General features: G+C 54.5%; 1 protein-coding gene across 1 annotated transcript; it reads right to left on the reverse strand.

Moving 5' to 3' along the window:
* Positions 1-11433: 11433 nt before the first annotated feature.
* Ceacam16 (CEA cell adhesion molecule 16, tectorial membrane component) lies at positions 11434-17782 on the reverse strand (the record flags this gene model as incomplete). Its single annotated transcript, XM_027433744.1, has 5 exons — positions 11434-11768; positions 13778-14056; positions 16150-16425; positions 16880-17224; positions 17704-17782. Coding segments are annotated over 5 exons (1314 nt in total), but the record flags the coding sequence as incomplete, so codon positions are not given.
* Positions 17783-18417: the final 635 nt, after the last annotated feature.

Raw genomic sequence — 18417 nt, forward strand, 5'->3', positions numbered from 1 at the left:
CCTCCAAGGATGGGTGTGAGCCCTCTGGCAGCAGGGGAGTCCCCACAGGAAGTGGGGGCTCGTCTCCCTTCCTATCCGGTGGGAGGCCCGGGCTGGGCTCTGGACTTTAACCCCAGGCTGGGGCTGGCGCCGGGAAGGGCAGGAGAGTGGCCCAGAGGCCGTCGGGGCAGAAATTCCCCTGGTCCTCGTGCCAGGGGAGTTACCCAGGGCGTGGGGTTGGGGGGCAGGTGCAGACGGGGAGGGGGGCAAGTGGGCACAGAGGCGCCTGAGGCTTCATTTGCAGCTCCGTGGAGTGGCTGGGGCTTCGCTGTCCCGTGCCTCAGTTTCCCTCTCTATAATGAAACAGGCGTGCTTCCTAGTCTGGATGTGAGAAGAGCAGGCAGCCCCCCTGCGACTCCCCCCCACCCTACCCCACACCGACAACCCAACCCCAGGCCTGGACTGTTTCACAGGAGTGTGGGGAGGTCTGGTGGTGACACCGTGGGCATCCTACACTCTGATGGGACAGAGAGGTTCCCCAGGCAGAAGGGAGCGATCAGGAATCTAATCGGGGCTCCTCTAACTGGGGTCAGGGAGCATGGGCGGGCCACAGGAGGACCTCAGAGTCCCACCCTCCATTGCTGCTGGAGATGCTCGGCGTCGGCTCACTGGCGCCACCTGGAGGTTGCTAGCAGGCAGCCTGCCATCCCGCAGCCGGGGAACCAAGAAAGGCTCAGAGCTCTGCGCCAGAGAAAGGTCCCTGGGACCCGGGTGCAAATGCTAACCACCCCTGCTGCTGTGGTTCTGTGGCTTCTCTGTGTTCATCTCCCCGGGGCATCGAGGAGGCTTGCTTCCGAAGCACAAGGCCACTCTTCTCTCCTGTGTTCGCTATTCTGCGGCTCCCAGTGTCTCAGGAAGGAGTTGCCAATGGGCCATCTGAGCATCTCTGAGCACGAGCATCCCGAGCTGCAGAGGAATCGCGTGCCACTCTGGGAAGCGACCTCCTTTGCATAGGCTGCTCCCCCTGCCAGGAGCATCCTTCCTGCCCGCCCCCCCCGCCCGCATTCCTTCTGCTCGGCTCCTTGACTCCTAGGTCCAGGTCGCGATCCACTGGGGCCGGGGTAGTCGCCACTGTGTCTCCACGTATGCCCACATTCCGGGAAGTGTTTATTGAATGAACGAGTGGATATATGTTGTGCCGAACTGTTTACTGGGGCACACTGTTTAACCCCGAGAGAGCAATGGACATACTTAAAGGGCCTCAGGCTTCCCGCTAAGCCTGTGTCTTTATACACTGTTTCATCTCTAGGGTATATTTGGGCTGACCCACTCTCTCTAGTCCTCAGGGGGCTGCTTCCCCTCCTTCCAGGAAGCCACCCCCCGGTTCTTCTCGGCTCCTCCAGCCTCCTGGACTCTCCTATCTGCTGGGCCATGATTGTCTGGGGACATGTCTTTCTCCCCAACAGATATAGGGAGAGAGCCAGGCTCTGTCCGTCCGTCCCCTTCGCCTCTAAGCTTACAGGGAGCCAGCCATCCTTCGGAGACTTCGGTTTGAATCCAGACCCCCTTGCTTGCAGAACCTCTTCTACAGACCTGTTCCTCACATGAAATACAGTCCCTTGGGGTGTTGGGGGGAGCAGGAGGGAGACGAAGTCGCGATGTCCCAGGCTGACCACATGCTGGGTGACTGCGGGTGACCTCCTTCCTCTTTTGGAGACTCGTCTGGCTGGATGAATGGGTAACAGAAGGTACCAGCAGTTTCATCCTTCTGGGACATTCTGGGAGGCCACACGGGGCTTCCCGAGGTGGGAGGGTCGGGCTAGGCAAAGGGAAGAGGTGTCTGCTGGGTTAGGGGAAATCCAGCCTTTCCCATCATAAACGAATGATGGGGGAACAAAAAAAGACAGCTCTGTGGGGTGGGAAGTCGGGGAGAGGCCGAGGCTTCTTTGCAGATGGGTGAAAAACCACAGCCCACAGTTGTCACCCGCTTCCCTCCGGAGCCCCTGTGTCTCAGGGTCCGGGCAGGGCTGGCCCAAACGACGTGTTCTCTCACAGTATTCTCTGTACCCTCCCTTCCTGCTTTGTCTGACAGCTGCTGAGCCCCAAAGCTTGGCATGCCCCTGCCTCTTTTCTTCCCTGACAGTGAGGCCTGCTTTCATAGGCGGCCGGAGGCGCGCTGGTGGCATCCAAGTTAACGCGTGCGTCCTCTGCCCTGAGCTCTCCACAGCTGCCACCTTCGTCAGGCGATTGGCCAATGTCCTGGCGCTCACTCCTATTTTGCCTCCTTGCTTTCTCCTCCTGTGAGCATCCTACCCTTTGCCTACCCTACGTCGGGGATACGCTTCCTTGCTATCTTGTGATCTTAGAGGTCCCAGGTCTGAGGACCACTGGCAGCCTCCAGGAACGGGATGAGAGGAGGAACCCACTCTTCTCTGGAGCCTCCAGAGGGCAGCTCTGGGAACACCTTCATTTTAGCTTTAGGAGACTTATTTTAAGCCACCAAGTGTGTGGTTATATGTTATAGCAGAACTCATGCACACCTCATTTTACTGGTGTGTTATTAGTGTGTGTGTTGCCTCGCATGCCAAAACGCCCACGGGGAGGTCAGAGGAAATCTTTCAGGATTCAGTTCTCTCCTATTATGTAGGTTCCAGGGATTCGACTCAGTTCCTCTGGCTTTTGCTGCTAGTGAATTTATCAGCTGAACCACCTTACCAGTCCTATTTTTAATTTATTCATTGTACTGCAGTGCTGGAGATTGAACCCAGGGCCTCATGAATCCTAGGCAGGGGCTCTATCACTGAGCCACGCCCCCAGCCCCTCACTGGGGGGTTCTAGGCAGGGGCTCTACCACTGAGCCACGCCCCCCAGCCTCAACTGGGGGGGTTCTAAGGCAGGTGGCTATACTCAGCTGAGGGGCCTCGCCCCCCAGCCCCTCACTGGGGGGTTCTAGGCAGGGGCTCTACCACTGAACCACGCCCCCCAGCCCCTCACTGGGGGGTTCTAGGCAGGGGCTCTACCACTGAGCCACGCCCCCAGCCCCTCACTGGGGGATTCTAGGCAGGGGCTCTACCACTGAGTCTCGCCCCCATCCTGTAGTGCACGCGTTGAACGTTCCTCTCTGGGAATCTGCTTCTCATCTTCTATCTAAATTCCATACCCATGGGTTTCTTTGTTTCCAGCTTCTGGGACATGTCTACAGAGTTTCCTATTCTCTGCTTCCTCTTTGGGCTGCTGAGGTTGGAGACCCTGTTGCCTTCTTCAATACACACTCCTAAACCTAGACTCTATGCAGATTGCATGGCCGACAAAACAGGGTCCAAGGTGCTCACTCACTTATCCACTGGCCCATTTATCAAGTGTCTGGCAAGGACCAACTGTTTGCCCGCCACTGTCCTTGAAGCTGGGAGATACGGGTGAGGACAACATTCACTTCTCACCACTACGTGCCAAAGTCCTTAAAGACACTGTGCTTAGGCCAGGCGGTGGTGGCGCACATTTTTAATCCCAGCACTTGGGAGGCAGAGGTAGGTGGATCTCTGTGAGTTCGAGGCCCAGCCTGGTCTACAAGAGCTAGTTCCAGGACAGCCTCCAAAGCCACAGAGAAACATTGTCTCGAACCCCGGCCCCCACCCAAAAAAGACACTGTGCTTAGAAACAGAGCCTGAAAGGGTACCATTGAGGTCAAGTGTGGTCATAAAAGTGGGGTTCTGCCTACATTGTGACACACGCCTTTAATCTCAGCACTCGGGAGACAGAGGCAGACAGATCTCTGAGTTCGAGGCCAGCCTGGTCTACAGAGTGAGTCCAGGACAGCCAGGATTACATATTAATTAACAAATAATAATGAAAGTGGGGCCCTGACTTGATGGGATTAGGACATTTATCAGAGCTTGGCTGCCACCCATCTTCCTTAGCCCCTGTGTCCATTCCAGAAAAGAGACTCCTGTAAGGCCAAAGCAAGATGGCAGCCTATAAGCGCAGATAGGAGGCTTCACGGTGTGACCTCCGTCTTTGTCCGTCTTTGGCTGTGGACAAAGACCCACCTCCGGCACTCTTGGCCACTCTGTTGATTCTTGCTTTTTTGGAGAAAGGATCTTTGGTAGCCCAGGCTGCCTTCAGACTTACTTTGTAGCTGAGGATGGTTTTGTATTTATCCCTGCTTCTTCTCTGGGGTGCTGGGATTGCAGGTGTGCACCATGGTGCTGAGCCAAGGAGACTTTTTTTTTCTCTTTAGGGTGTCACTCTATAGCACAGGTTGGCATGGAACCTGCCTTCACGGGAACAACAGCTGTGCACAGCCTGCCTGTTTTTTGTTTTTGTTTTTGTTTTGTTTTGTGGTGCTGGCTTTGGGCATAAGGGGGAGGCACTGTACAAGCTGAGCTGCATCCCTAGCTCAGTTCTTGAATTTTATTTATTTATTGATTTGTGTGTGTGTGTGTGTGTGTGTGTGTGTGTGTGTGTGTGTGTGCCCGTGCACTCACAGGTACACACACGTGTACGAGCTATGTCACAGCAGGTATGCAGAAGTCAGAGGGCAACTTTGTGAGTCATTTCTCTCCTTCCATCACGTGGAACCCCAGAATGGAAGTCAGGACATCAGGCTTGACAGCAAGTGTATTTACCTATGAGCCTTCTGGCCACCTGCTTCACCCCCCACCACGATTCTTGTGTGTGTGTGTGTGTGTGTGTGTGTGTGTGTGTGTGTATTTTTACTCCTCTGGGTTTCTGGAACATAGAGGAGGGTGTGGGATGAGAGGTTATGGAGGATGTAAAGTGGGGGAGCATTTACGCCTTGGGAAGAATTCTGCAGCTGGGTGCGGCTGGGTGTGGGTGGGTGTGGTTGGGTGCCCCTGTTCTGCCAGCATTCAAGAGACTGAGGAAGGAGGCCCTTGGCTTCCAGGTCAGCCTGGGCTATGTAGCAAAACCCTGCCTCCCGAGCACAAACCAAACCAACCGAAACCCAAAGAAGCCTCCGGCTGTCAATGGAAGAGAGAGAAGAACCCATAGCCCTAGGGGCTTTGATCTCCTCCTGAGAGGAAAGAGCAGGCCTCCCTACCTCCCGCCTCCCACGTGCTGGGGAGGGGGCGGGGACTGAGAACTCTCACCAGTGATTGATAGCTGCTGCTGCTGCTCAGTCCTCCTGAGGCCAGGACTCCCTCTCTGGGCACTGTGTGTCAGAATGGGACGCATGGACCAGATGCCTTGGTTCTGAAAGGTGGACAGTGGCAGCCTCCTACCTCAAGGGTCTTTCTCATCCTATTCTCTCCCCACATTGGCATAGAGTCCATCGAGAAAAAATGGGGTCAGGCTTCCTTCCTTTTCTTGGTCAGCCTCCACAGGCATCTGGGCCATTCTGTGTGTAGCCTGGAGGTCATTCCTTGTCTGGCCCTTCTGTGGCAGCTACTTCAGAAAAGGCATCTGGGGATGGGACTGAAAGAGGTAGAGGTGTCTTGGAGGTGATTTCCATCTCTCCTTCTGGGCTGGTGGAATCTGAGGGCCCCAAGGGCCACCTGGGCTTGGTGGCTTCGGTGGTAGTGGGGAACCAGTGACCTTTCTGGATAGAGGTCTCAGCCTGAGCCCCTGCTGTGTGATCCTACTCCTCTTTGGGCTGCAATCCAGACAATTGAGCCGCTCCCCCGCTCCCCCGCTCCCCCGCTCCCGCCCGCTCCGCTCCCGACCGCTCCCCCGCTCCGCTCCCCGCGCTCCCCCCCACCTTGGTTTAGACAGATCTCACTGTGTAGCCCTGGCTGTCCTGGAACCCTCCTAAGTAGACCAGGCTGGCCTTGAACTCAGAGAGATCCACCTGCCTCTCCCTCCCAGGTTCTTGGATTAAAGGTGTGCGCCAATGTGCCCGGCCAAACACAGGGTCCCTCAGGCTGGCTTGGATCTTGATACATAGCTGCGGATGACCTTGAACCCCTGACCCTCCGTCCCCACCTCCAGTGTCACCTCACTTGGTTCATGCGGTTCTGGGGATCGACCCCAGGGCTTCATGTCTGCTAGGCTATCACCCCACCAACACGGTATATCTCCAGCTCCTCTTTCTGTTTCTCTGATACAGGTTCTTGCTATGTAGCTGTGGCTGACCTCAAACTCGGAGCAACCCCCCTGCCTCACATCTTGAGAGTTGAGATCACCCCATTCCATCTAGCTATGATGTCTGTATTTTTAAAGAATAATTTGCTTATTTTTATTTTATGTGCACTGGTGTTTTGCCTGCGTGTATGTCTGTGTGAGGGTGTCAGATCTTGGAGGTACGGTTGTGAGCTGCCATGTGGGTGCTGGGAATTGAACCCGGGTCTTCTGGATGAGCAGCCAGGGCTCTTAACCACTGAGCCATCTCTCCAGCCCCGATGTATGCATTTTAAATAAACATTTAGGAGCTTTGGGAAGCGGAGCCCCTTTTAAAGTGGAGCTTGGAGGGTGGAGTCAGAATCGTCATTGAAATCACAGGTCCCAGAAGCTGTTGGGAATAATACCGTGGTTCTAAGAGCTTTCACTGGCTTAGTTTGCTATTGTCTTGTAAGGCAGAATGAGTGATTTTCATGACAACTCTACTAAGTACTGCACAAAATGAGGCAGACCTATGCACGTGGGAAGATGCACCCAAGAAACACATTATTTTTGTTGTTGTTCCCCCCTCACACACACACAGGGGATGGAATCCAGGGACTTATCCTGGGCAAGAGCCACGCCCCCAGCCCCTCACTGGGGGACTCTAGACAGGGGCTCTACCACTGAGCCACACCCCCAGCCCCTCACTGGGGGATTCTAGACAGGGGCTCTACCACTGAGCCACGCCCCCAGCCCCTCACTGGGGGATTCTAGGCAGGGGCTCTACCACTGAGCCACACCCCCAGCCCCTCACTGGGGGATTCTAGGCAGGGGCTCTACCACTGAGCCACGCCCCCAGCCCCTCACTGGGGGATTCTAGGCAGGGGCTCTACCACTGAGCCACGCCCCCAGCCCCTCACTGGGGGATTCTAGGCAGGGGCTCTGCCACTGAGCCACGCCCCCAGCCCCTCACTGGGGGATTCTAGACAGGGGCTCTACCACTGAGCCACGCCCCCAAGCAGCCCACCATTTCATTTGTTTTCCTTGAAGCAGGTTCTTACCATGTAGACCAAGATAGCATAAAACTTTTGACCCTACCACCTTAACTCCCAAGTTCTGGCATTTTGGGTCTTTTATGACACCTGGCCAGGCTACTTTTGTCCTTTTACCTCACCATTTCCTATAACATCTCTTATGTATAGCTGCTGTCAATTCTGTCTGTCACAAGTGAGGAAACCAAGGGTTGGAAGTATTGTAAACCTTGCTCCTGCTTTTGTAGTTCCCACAGCTGCCGGGAGAGGGCGAAGGTCAGTGTTTCCAGGTCCTCCTGAGGCAGCACAGAACCATAGAATGGAAAACAAACGTTGAAACTCTGCTCTGTTGGAGAAATGGGCTCTTTGTATTTCTTCATCTGTAAAATAGGCACCATCATAGCGCTTATCTCCTAAGGCTGAAGAAGCTACAAATGTACAAGAGGAAACTCCCCCCAACAACTATTGTCAATATGCTCATAACCCAGAATAAGGTGTTTGCCTTTAGCCACAGGCAGATGGAAAACAAACACATTTGTCTAAGGCTGAGGGTGTAGCTCCCAGTGTTAGAGTCCCTGCTTAGAATCCCCCAGTGAGGGGCTGGGGGCGTGGCTCAGTGGTAGAGCCCCTGCCTAGAATCCCCCAGTGAGGGGCTGGGGGTGTGGCTCAGTGGTGGAGCCCCTGCCTAGAATCCCCCAGTGAGGGGCTGGGGGCGTGGCTCAGTGGTGGAGCCCCTGCCTAGAATCCCCCAGTGAGGGGCTGGGGGTGTGGCTCAGTGGTAGAGCCCCTGCCTAGAATCCTCCAGTGAGGGGCTGGGGGCGTGGCTCAGTGGTAGAGCCCCTGCCTAGAACCCCCCAGTGAGGGGCTGGGGGTGTGGCTCAGTGGTAGAGAGCTTTCCTAGTCTTCACAAGATCTTAGGTTCATTCCTCAGCAGTGAAAAAAAAACAAAACTAACCATGTTATTCTCATTATTATTCTTTTTGAGGTTTGAAACCCAGAGCTAAGTTCCCCTCATCACAAAGCCTATCTCATGGTGTTTGTCGCTTCTTTCATGGACTGTAAATGAAGGACACTGTACTGGCTTGAGATGGCGTCTAGAGATGTCCAAAGGGTTGCAAGACTTGGTCATAGGGACACCTGAGCCTCCCTGTACCAAGAATACAGAATCTAGCTTGACCTAGAAACTTTAGAGGTCTCCCCCTCCCCCTCCCTCTCCTTTTCCCTCTCCCTCCCTCTCCCTTTCCTCCTGTTGGCCTAATTAAGCATCCACCTCTTATCCAGTTCCCAGTCCACACAGCCTCAGCTGGCATCCCTGGATCCCCAGGCTTTCTGGAACCGGGTGATTGGCCTTGCCTCTCACCCTCTTGGCTGTAGGTGAAAGAGGTCATTTTGTGCGGCTGGGGAGGAATTTTCAACCCAGCATAGCAGAGGCTGCCTGCTTCCCACCTGGGAATCATTCTTTCTGATCAATGATGACATCATTTGGAGGCATCAACGCACCCAAGGGAAAGACTGCATTTCCCAGAGTCCCTTGCAACCAGGAAGCAAGCCTACAGCTATCTGGGCCCTTGAAGTGACTTAGAAACTAGAAGCCCTAAGACGAAGTAAGAAGACAGACTTTTTAAAAATGTGTGAGATAAGTAATTCTATACCCATATAATCTACTCCTAAAATGTCAACCCTCTTTCTCTCTCTTGCCCTTTTTTAAATGTTTTGAGATATGGTCTCGTGAAAGCCAGGCTGGTCTTGGACCTCATTGTGTAGACTGGCCGTGCCTTGAACTCCTCATCCCCCTGCCTCCAGCTCTGCTGGCACCCTCACGATCGTTGCATTCTTGATTTAATGGCTGCGGTCTAGAAGGTGCTGGATAGTCCCTTGAGAAACACTGTCCTCTGAGGGGAAGTAGTCTTAACCTTAGAGCAGAGGTGAGGGCAGGAGGTTACCCGGGGGACGAGGGTCTTCCCCTACTCCACACTTTCTGACTCTTTGTACCCCGCCCCCATGTGAGCTGCAGACCCGTGTCAAAGCGCCAGACCCTGCATCGGAGCAGGGGTCGTGGGTCATCACCCCTAGGTGCACACGCGCCCATCCTGGGCATGCTCTGGTGTGGGAACTTTAGCAAGAGGCGCTAGCTGCACTTGACCCGGCTGGCGGCGGTGGAAGGAGAGGCTGACAACCACGTGCGTTCATCCGGAGGTTTATGGACTGGGCAGCTCTCCTGCAGCTGGGCGCTAAGTCTACAAGGAGGCAGGGTGGCAGGACCGCGGCCTGCATTCGCGCTGCGGGTGAGCCCTCCTGCATCCGCGCTGCGGGTGAGCCCTCCTGCATCCGCGCTGCAGGTGAGCCGTCCTGCATTCGCGCTGCGGGTGAGCCCTCCTGCATCCGCGCTGCGGGTGAGCCCTCCTGCATCCGCGCTGCGAGTGAGCCCTCCTGCATCCGCGCTGCAGGTGAGCCCTCCTGCATCCGCGCTGCAGGTGAGCGGTCCTGGGCTTGCGGATGGATGCGGGGAGATGCTGCGTGTTCCTCTCCGGGTCTCAGCGGCCTGCGCTGCGGCTGCTGCTGCTGCTGCTGCTGCTGCGGTGGAGACTACTCCAGGGCTGCGAGGGAGGACCGGGGCGGGGACAAGGAGGTTGTCAGTCAGCAGGAGGACCCGCCCGCGGCCCCGCCCACCGCGCCGCCCGCGGCCCCCACCCGCCCCGCTCAGCCTGTGCCACGGTCTGGGGTCTGGTGGTGCAGGAAGGTAGACTGGTCCTCCAGCTGGACTGTGACAAAGGAAGCTGCAAAGGAATTCCCGGGCTCGGGAGTGCGCCTGCGCGAACCCAGCCAGCCGGTGGTCCTGGCTCAGGACCTGGGTGTCTGAGTGTCTAGTCTGATGTGACAGGCAAGACTACAGACTGTTGATCTCCATCTGATGGGAGCACCTGCCCAGCGCACCTGCCCTAGTAATACGGCCTTGAAGATGTGTGGGAATTCCTAGTCTGATGGAGGAGACATGGCCTTTGTTTGTGAGAGCATGGTTCCTGACTGGCAACTCCTAGTCTGATGGAAGACACGGGGTCCCTGTCTCTGATGGAGGAGACGTGGCCCTGCTTCTGGGAGTTCCCAATCTGATGGAGGAAAAAAAAAAAGGTCCCTGGTTCTGATGGAGGAAATATGGCCTTTGCTTCTGGGAGCTCCCAGTCTGATGGAGGAGTCTTGGTTCCTGACTCTGGGAGCTCCCAGTCTGATGGAGGAGGCATGGTTCCTGACTCTGGAAGCTCCCAGTCTGATGGAGGAGACATGGTTCCTGACTCTGGGAGCTCCCAGTCTGATGGAGGAGTCTTGGTTCCTGACTCTGGGAGGTCCCAGTCTGATGGAGGAGACATGGTTCCTGACTCTGGGAGCTCCCAGTCTGATGGAGGAGGCACTGTTCCTGACTCTGGGAGCTCCCAGTCTGATGGAGGAGGCATGGTTCCTGACTCTGGGAGCTCCCAGTCTGATGGAGGAGACTTGGTTCCTGACTCTGGGAGGTCCCAGTCTGATGGAGGAGACATGGTTCCTGACTCTGGGAGCTCCCAGTCTGATGGAGGAGGCACTGTTCCTGACTCTGGGAGCTCCCAGTCTGATGGAGGAGACATGGTTCCTGACTCTGGGAGCTCCCAGTCTGATGGAGGAGACTTGGTTCCTGACTCTGGGAGCTCCCAGTCTGATGGAGGAGGCATGGTTCCTGACTCTGGGAGCTCCCAGTCTGATGGAGGAGACATGGTTCCTGACTCTGGGAGGTCCCAGTCTGATGGAGGAGGCATGGTTCCTGACTCTGGGAGCTCCTAGTCTGATGGAGGAGACAGCTCTGAGTCTAAAGAAAGAGGCATGGTTCTCTACTGTGGGAGCCCCCAGCCTGGTGTGGGAGCAGCCTTTCCCAACAGAGAATCCTGTCTGATGGTGGAGACATACCTAGCAGCCTGGAACCTAGTGCAAGTCATGCATTTCAGGTTGGGGGGGTCTCTCCTGTCAGAAGGTGGAACCTTCTTGCCCTCATGTCCTATCTCATGGGGGTGGAAAATACCTGCATTCACCCCAACTCCCCAGTGTGTTGGAAGAGGCTGGATCCCCGAGGTTTAGTATCCACTCACCTGAGGAGAAAAGAACCCCACCCTCACACGACACCCCTGTTTACAGCCTTCCATCTGGCATATACCTTATATGAGCAAGGAGGCCTCTGTCTGATGGAGGCCTCTCTACCCTTGGTGTATGTCACTGTTTGAGAGACAAGTGACACATGGGGACACTCAGGTCAGATGGGAGAGGCACATGCCTATATCCCTCAGGCTTGTGAGGGAGGAGAAGGCCACCTTTGGGACTGTGTCCCCCCCCCCCCCCAAGCAGCTCACTCACGGGCCACCTGTAGCTCCACCTCCAGCGTGTCAGTCTTGCCCTGGAGTGTGACAGTCTTGAGTGTGTAGCGTCCAGCGTCTGTGAGATTCAGCTTTTGCACCATCAGTGAGCAATTGGCGAAGCCCACCTCCCGGCCAGTGTGTGCTGGGCCGGCGATCCAGTTCCCCGACGGCAGCTGGCTGAGCAGTCGGTTGGGCTCTGAGGCGGGTCCACGGTACCAGGCGTAGACTAGCAGGTCCTTGGGGTAACCCTGGACGGTCAGGGTCACGTCCTGGCCCTCCATTGGTTTAGTCGGTACAGGCACAATCATCATGGCCACAGCTGCGGCTGGAGAGAGAGCCACCACCACTGTCAGCCAGGCCTGCCCTGGGTGTGGAGTGGAGCCCTCCTCCTCCCTTGGCCAGCTCCTTTGGGGACAGTGCTCCCTCTGAGGTGCTGGATGGAGGCGACTTCTTGGGTGAGCATATAGACTTTCTTTCTCAGCGGTGTTTGCCAGGGGTACTTCTCCCCTCTCTAGATTTCAGCCTTGGGCGATGGAGCAGGTTGTCCCTCCTATAAACTGGGAGACCCCAGAGAGTCTGGCCATGTCTCCTCTGTCATGGTGGAAACTTCCAAACTCTAGGGACCATGCCTCCCCTGTCAGGTTGGGAAACCCAGAAAATGTGGCTATGTCTCCCCCATTGGATTTCTGTTCCCACAGTGTGTCTTTTCTGTGAGAGCAGCAGACCCAAGAATATGGGGGTGGCAACTCCTCCATCAGACTGGAAGACCCTAGAGGGAAGAAGCTGTGCATATCCTGTATTGCATTAAAAATTCTCACAAGGTGTGGATTGTGTCTCCTCCATCAGATTGGGAAATTCTAGATTTTTTTTTTTTAAATCAAGTTCAGGACCCTAGAAGCTGGGAAGCCTATTCCATTGGTTTAAGATTCCTTCCAAGGCGGGAGCCTCCGTCTCCTCCATCAGACCGAGAAATTGTGGGTTATCGGAGTAGAACATCTATCTAATCAAGTTAGAGACCTCTAGAGTTGGGAACGATCATCTCAATTGTATCAGAAAATTTCCATTGAAAGTGGGGGGTCATACTCCCCCATCAGATTTGCATTATTCCCAAAGTGGGACGACCTGTGTCTCCCCCATCAGACTAGGAATTTTAAAGTAAAGTAGTGCCATGTCTTCCAATGACCAGGCTATGCCTCCTCCCTTTGACTAGAGGGTTTTATGTCTCCTCCATCAGTGCCTGAGAGCCCAGGGAAAGTGAGGCATTGCCTCTTCTCTTTGGTTGGCAGCTTCCCTGATCCCTCTGAGATCAGAGAAAGACTGTGCCTCCTCCATCAGATCAGTTTGTTTCCTGGGTGGAGTGACAGTGTTGTGTCTCTGCTCTCTCTCTCTCTCCCAGCACCTGCCACAGGATCTCTGGCAGCCTGGGAGGAGACAGTTTTGGGGGTGTTACATTAGGTACACCTGGCACATACCTGCAGACCTTGGACACCCCCCACGTTGGCCCCGAGGTCATCTGGTCCACCCTGTCTCCAGCCAAGGACCCTCATGGGTAAAATGGGAGACACACTTACCACACTTACCTTTGGAGCTGCCATCTTTGCTCTGCGTGAAAGAGGGGTCCATCCCCACCCTTTGCATGAGACCTAGCCTGTTAGTGGAGGAAGAAGGGAGGGAGGAGGGGAAGGACGAGTCCCACTGTCCCCAAGGGACAATGGCCACTTGAGAAAAAACCCAGGTAGAATTAATAATGCCTTTTTTTTTTTTAAGACAAAGTCTCACATAGCCCAGGCTGACTTTGAACTGTCTGTGTAGCCAGTGATGGCCTCAAACTCTTGATCCTCCAGCCTTCACCTCGAAAACACTATGATTATAGATGTTCAAAGCCACCTGGATTTCTCCATTAGCCCATGGCTGCCTGTGGTTTTCCAGCTGTGGTGTGTGGGAGAGTGCACGGCTCAGGTCTGTGTGTCTTGGGTTGGGCAGGGCTCTTAGCAGCACTGGTACCATTTCTACCAACTGAGATGATTACTTGGAAGGACATGGACCCTGGTGTCCCACTCTGCCACCCCGAAAGAAGGGGACACGGGGCTCACTTGTCACTCAGTCTAACCTCAAGGTAGAGGATATGAGCCACCAAAGACTTTCTAGGTGACAGGATTTGCCTGTCTCTTTTTGCACCTAGACAAGAGGGGGGCAATCCGATATGCCTGCCACCTTGTCACAAGTGGCCAATGAATGTGCTGGGGATCCACTTATGCCCTGGGGAAACGGTGGCCAGTCAGCTGCGTGGGCCTCTGTAGAGAGCAGGTGGTCCTCAGGCTAGGGCCTACTCACCGGACAGCTTGACCACCACGGAGGCAGAGCCAGACAGCAGAGTCTTGGAGTTCTTAGCAATACATGTGTACGTGCCCTCGTGGGCCGCAGCCATGCTGGTGATGTTCAGGTGATCCTGGCCGTTCGGCAAGGCCTTCCCGTTGAAGGCCCACACGTACTCTGGCTCAGGGCAGGACCAGGACACACACCACAGGGTGAGGGATGTGTTGAAATCCACTTTAATGGTGCAGCCCGTTCGGGTGGTGGAATCTTGAAGGATAGCCACACGTTCAGGGCCGTCTATAGGGCAGGAGGGAGAGACACAGGAGGTCAGGGGTGCTGGCATGAGGCACGCACCCAAGGACTTCTTGTCTAGCAGGGTTGGGTCCCTGTGGCTGGTGGGGCTGAACACAGGGGAGAAAGAACTTGAGCCTTTCTTGATCAGTCGCGTCTCGGTCACTAACACTCTGTAATCTTGACACTCTCTAAGGCTCAGAACTCCGTGTTTTTTTGTTTTTGTTTTTATTTTCATCTGTTAAAAAGGAATGTGTGGAATTGGGTGGAGGTGACACTCGCCTTTAGTCCCAGTGGAGGGAGGTAGAGGCAGGCGGATCTCTGTGAGTTCAAGACCAGCCTGGTCTACAGAGCCAGTTATGCAGAGAAACCCTGTCTTGAAAAACAAGAAAAAAAAAAAAAAGAAAGAAAAAGAAAGAAAGCAAAGCAAAACAAAACAAAACAAAAAATCTATGTTTTAGAATTCTCAGACCCTAGAAATCCCTGTATCTAAGAGCAGTGGTTCTCAGCCTTCCTAATGCTGAGATCTTTAATACAGTTCCCGTCGGGCGTTGGTAGCGCAAGCCTTTAATCCCTGCACTCGGGAGGCAGAGGCAGGCGGATCTCAGTGAGTTCGAGACCAGCCTGGTCTACAAGAGCTAGTTCCAGGACAGCCTCCAAAGCCACAGAGAAAAACCCTGTCTCGAAAAACCAAAACAAACAAACAAACAAAAAAACAAAAACAAAAACAAAAAAGTTCCCATGTTGTGGTGACCCCAACCTAAGATTACTTTCATTGCTACTTTGTAACTGTAATTTTGCTACTGTTATAAATGATAATGTAAATAACTGTGCTTTCTGATGCTCTTAGGTGGCTCCTGTAGAAGGGTCGTTTGACCCAATAGGGTCTCGACCCACAAGTTGAGAACCAGGTTTATAACTTGGTTCTAGGATTCCGTTTCAGAGGGTGGTGTTTCTAGGCTTTGCCAGCTAGACTCTGGAGCCTCGACTCTGCTTCTAAAGTTTCTGGCATCTAGATTCCTCTGGTTGTAGACCTCCAGGACTCCAGCCTGTTTTTTGTTTGTTTGTTTTTTCAATTTTTTTAATCTAATAATTCTTTTTTGTTGTTGTTTAAGATTTTATTTATTTATCATGTATACAGTCTTCTGCCTGCATGTATGCCTGTGCGCCAGCAGAGGGCACCAGATCTCATTACAGATGGCTGTGAGCCACCAGGTAGTTGCCGGGAATTGAACTCAGGACCTCTGGAAGAACAGTCAGTGCTCTTAACCGCTGAGCCATCTCTCCAGCCCTGTTTGTTTGTTTTTAAAGCCAGAGTCTCATTATGTAGCTGGTCTTGAACTCATAGCTATCTCCTGCCTCTGCCTCCTGGACTGAAGCGCTGTTTCACCACCACCAAGCACCTCAGTGGTTCGTTTTCTCAGGATTCCATGCCACCCTGCTGCTGCCCCAGGGACTACTACGTGCTTCTGTGATGAGCTTTTGTGATGTCCCCTCTGAGCCCTGAGTCCTGGTGATGTCATCCCCTACCCTTTTGAATCCAAACATCCCTGGGGCCGTGTTATCATTTTATGTAGGGAGCTTTTTCTTTTTCCTCTTCTGACAAGGCCTCAAGTACACTCAACATGCAGCAGGTAAGGACCGGAACTCAGGATCCGGCCTCCACTTCCCCAAGGGCTAGGATCATAGATCTACACTAACGTGAGTAGTTTACAGTTCTCCAGCTGGAACCCAGGGCCTGGTGCACTCCACACAAGCATCCTGCCAGCTAGCTCAGCTGTATTCCTGATTCCCTGGCCACGCTTTTTTATTTTTATTTTTTTTAGGACACAAATCTTGTTACCTAACTGAGATGGTGACTTTCCCTCCCCTTCTGGAGACCTTGATACAGTAGGCGTATATTCATTCCTTCACTTGCCTACCCCGACCTGACATTATCAGCCTCAATCTGTACTTATGAAGGGGCCAGAAAGTATATTTTAAGAGGGACCCTTGCTCCTTCCTCAGCCTGCTTGCTGGGTGACTGTGGGGTTCTTCTCTCAGCCTCAGTTTCCCCCCACCCCTCCACCCCATCTGTGAGATATGGATACCGGACTCACAGTATACGGTCAGGTTCAGGGGCTCACTGCGGCTGACGCTGACTGGGTTCCACACCTCGCACTGGTAGGCGCCCGCCTCCTCCCTGCGGATGCCATGCCGGGTCAGCGTCCTGCCATCCGGGGACAGGCCCAAGCGCACAGGAACAGGTAGAGCGTCACCGTTGAAGAACCAGCGGACCTCAGCGGGGCTGGGGCTGCTGCACGCCAGACGAAGGGTGTCCCTGCGCTCCACCAGTGCGGTGTCGTTGGCCATCACCGTGGGAGGGGTCAGGATCTCTATGGGGGGGGAGCGAGAGACAGAGGGGGGAGGGGAGGGCCACCTCCTGTCCCCGGGGCAAGAAGCACCCCCAAGCTGTGTTTCTGTACCCCCAGCTACAGTGACAAAGAAGACAGATATCATCCTGGAAGCCAGAATGGAGAAGGTGAGCATTTTTAGCGTTATTTTAGGCGTCCCCCTCACACCCTGTTTGAAGGGGGCTGGCAAGATGGCTCGGTGGGTAAAAGCGCTTGCCACCAAAGCTGGCGACCTGAGTTTGATCCCTGGGTTCCACATGGTGGAAGGAAAGAACTGACTCTCCAAGGTTGTCCTCTGACCTACACACACACACACACACACACACACACACACTAAATGCAATTTTAAAGAATAATTTTTTTTTTGCTTCTGTCTTCAAAGGAGGGGTGAGGAAAAGGGTGGAAAGTCCCAGATGTGTTGCAAGGGGTGGCTCACCATAGACCTGCATGTGTCCGTAGCCCACCTCGGTCTGAAACTGCCTGTTAAGGGTCTGGATGATATAGGTGCCTGTGTGCCCAGGCAGGGCACCATGGATAGCAAGGCTGCCATCGGGGCGCACAGCTTCCCGCCCTGTGTGAGCCGGTCCGGGGGTCTCATCACCAGTGCTGACAATGTAACTGGCCACCAGGAAGGTCAGGCTGAGCGTAGGCCCTGCATACCAATTGTAGGCAAGCAGTTCCCCGGAAAGCCCATGGACCACCAGTGTGATATTGTCCCCCTCTGCAGGTTGGGCAGGCTCAGGGGTGATGGAGATCTCAGCTGCAGTGCCCAGCATCCAGACTGAGAAAGAAGAGACAGGGTAGGAGTGGCTTGTCACCTCATTTGACTGGAGTTGACAGGCTCAGAGGTGACACCCCCAGTGTCTACAAGATCAGACACAAATAAGATTTGTGCCTCCTATAGTCACACTTCCCCCTGGGATAAAACCCTGGACCTCCTCTATGCCCCTCACTGGGGGATTCTAGGCAGGGGCTCTACCACTGAGCCACGCCCCCAGCCCCTCACTGGGGGATTCTAGGCAGGGGCTCTACCACTGAGCCGCACCCCCAGCCCCTCACTGGGGGATTCTAGGCAAATACCCTGCTACTGACTCCCGGCTCCAACCTGTAGCTCTCTTGCCCTCAACATCTCAGCCACCTAATTTTGAGCAGGGAGTGGAGTCTGAACTTTCCTATGTGATGGAGAAGGCATGTCTGGAAGTCTTGATCTTCCGGCCTCAGTCTCCTAAGTGCTGGGGTTGCAGGCATGTACCAGCAAACCAGGCTCTAACACCTGAGCATTCATGGAGTCTGCCTGCACCAGTGGCTCTGCAGAGCGAAAAGGGATGCAGGAGGCTTCCTGTGAGAGGCACCAGGCTGAGACTCAAACAGGCCCCTCGGCTCATGTAGCCAGCTGAGTCTGTCCCCTGGGGCTAACATCAGGACTTGCCCAAGTCTTTCACCCAATCTGGGGACACTCCCTCTGCATGTACCAGGGCCGCCACATAGAGAGCAGGGATATGTAGAGTCCTCTCCATCCCTTTCTCCTTCCTTTCCTTTCCATCAGGCCTCAACTTGACATACAGCAGGGGATGGCCTTGAACTCCTCATCTCCCTGCCTTCACCTCCTGAGTGCTGGGACTCTGGACAGGTACCACACCCAGTTTATGCTGGGCTGGGGATCAAACCTAGCGCCTGACTAGAGTTAGGCAAGCCCTCTACCCTCTGGACCACACCCCAGCCTCCACCACCCCTTCTCCACAAACAGACAAGCCCCAACCAGTAGGGCTGGGCCCTGCTCCTTCCTTCTCATCTGTGCTTGGCTGGCAAGGTGGCTCTGGAGTTTCTCACAAAACCCACACTTGGAGGCCTGGCCTGGCTTGGTTTCCAGTCCCTTCCTCGTTGGAAGAAAGTGGATGGTTCTGGGCTTGGGGCAAAGCTCCGCCACGTTGTGTTGTGAGACCCTGGCTAGCAAGTCACCTCTTCGAGGCCTGG

This window comes from Cricetulus griseus, unplaced genomic scaffold (assembly GCF_003668045.3).
Source record: "Cricetulus griseus strain 17A/GY unplaced genomic scaffold, alternate assembly CriGri-PICRH-1.0 unplaced_scaffold_443, whole genome shotgun sequence".
In the NCBI taxonomy this organism is placed as follows: domain Eukaryota; kingdom Metazoa; phylum Chordata; class Mammalia; order Rodentia; family Cricetidae; genus Cricetulus; species Cricetulus griseus.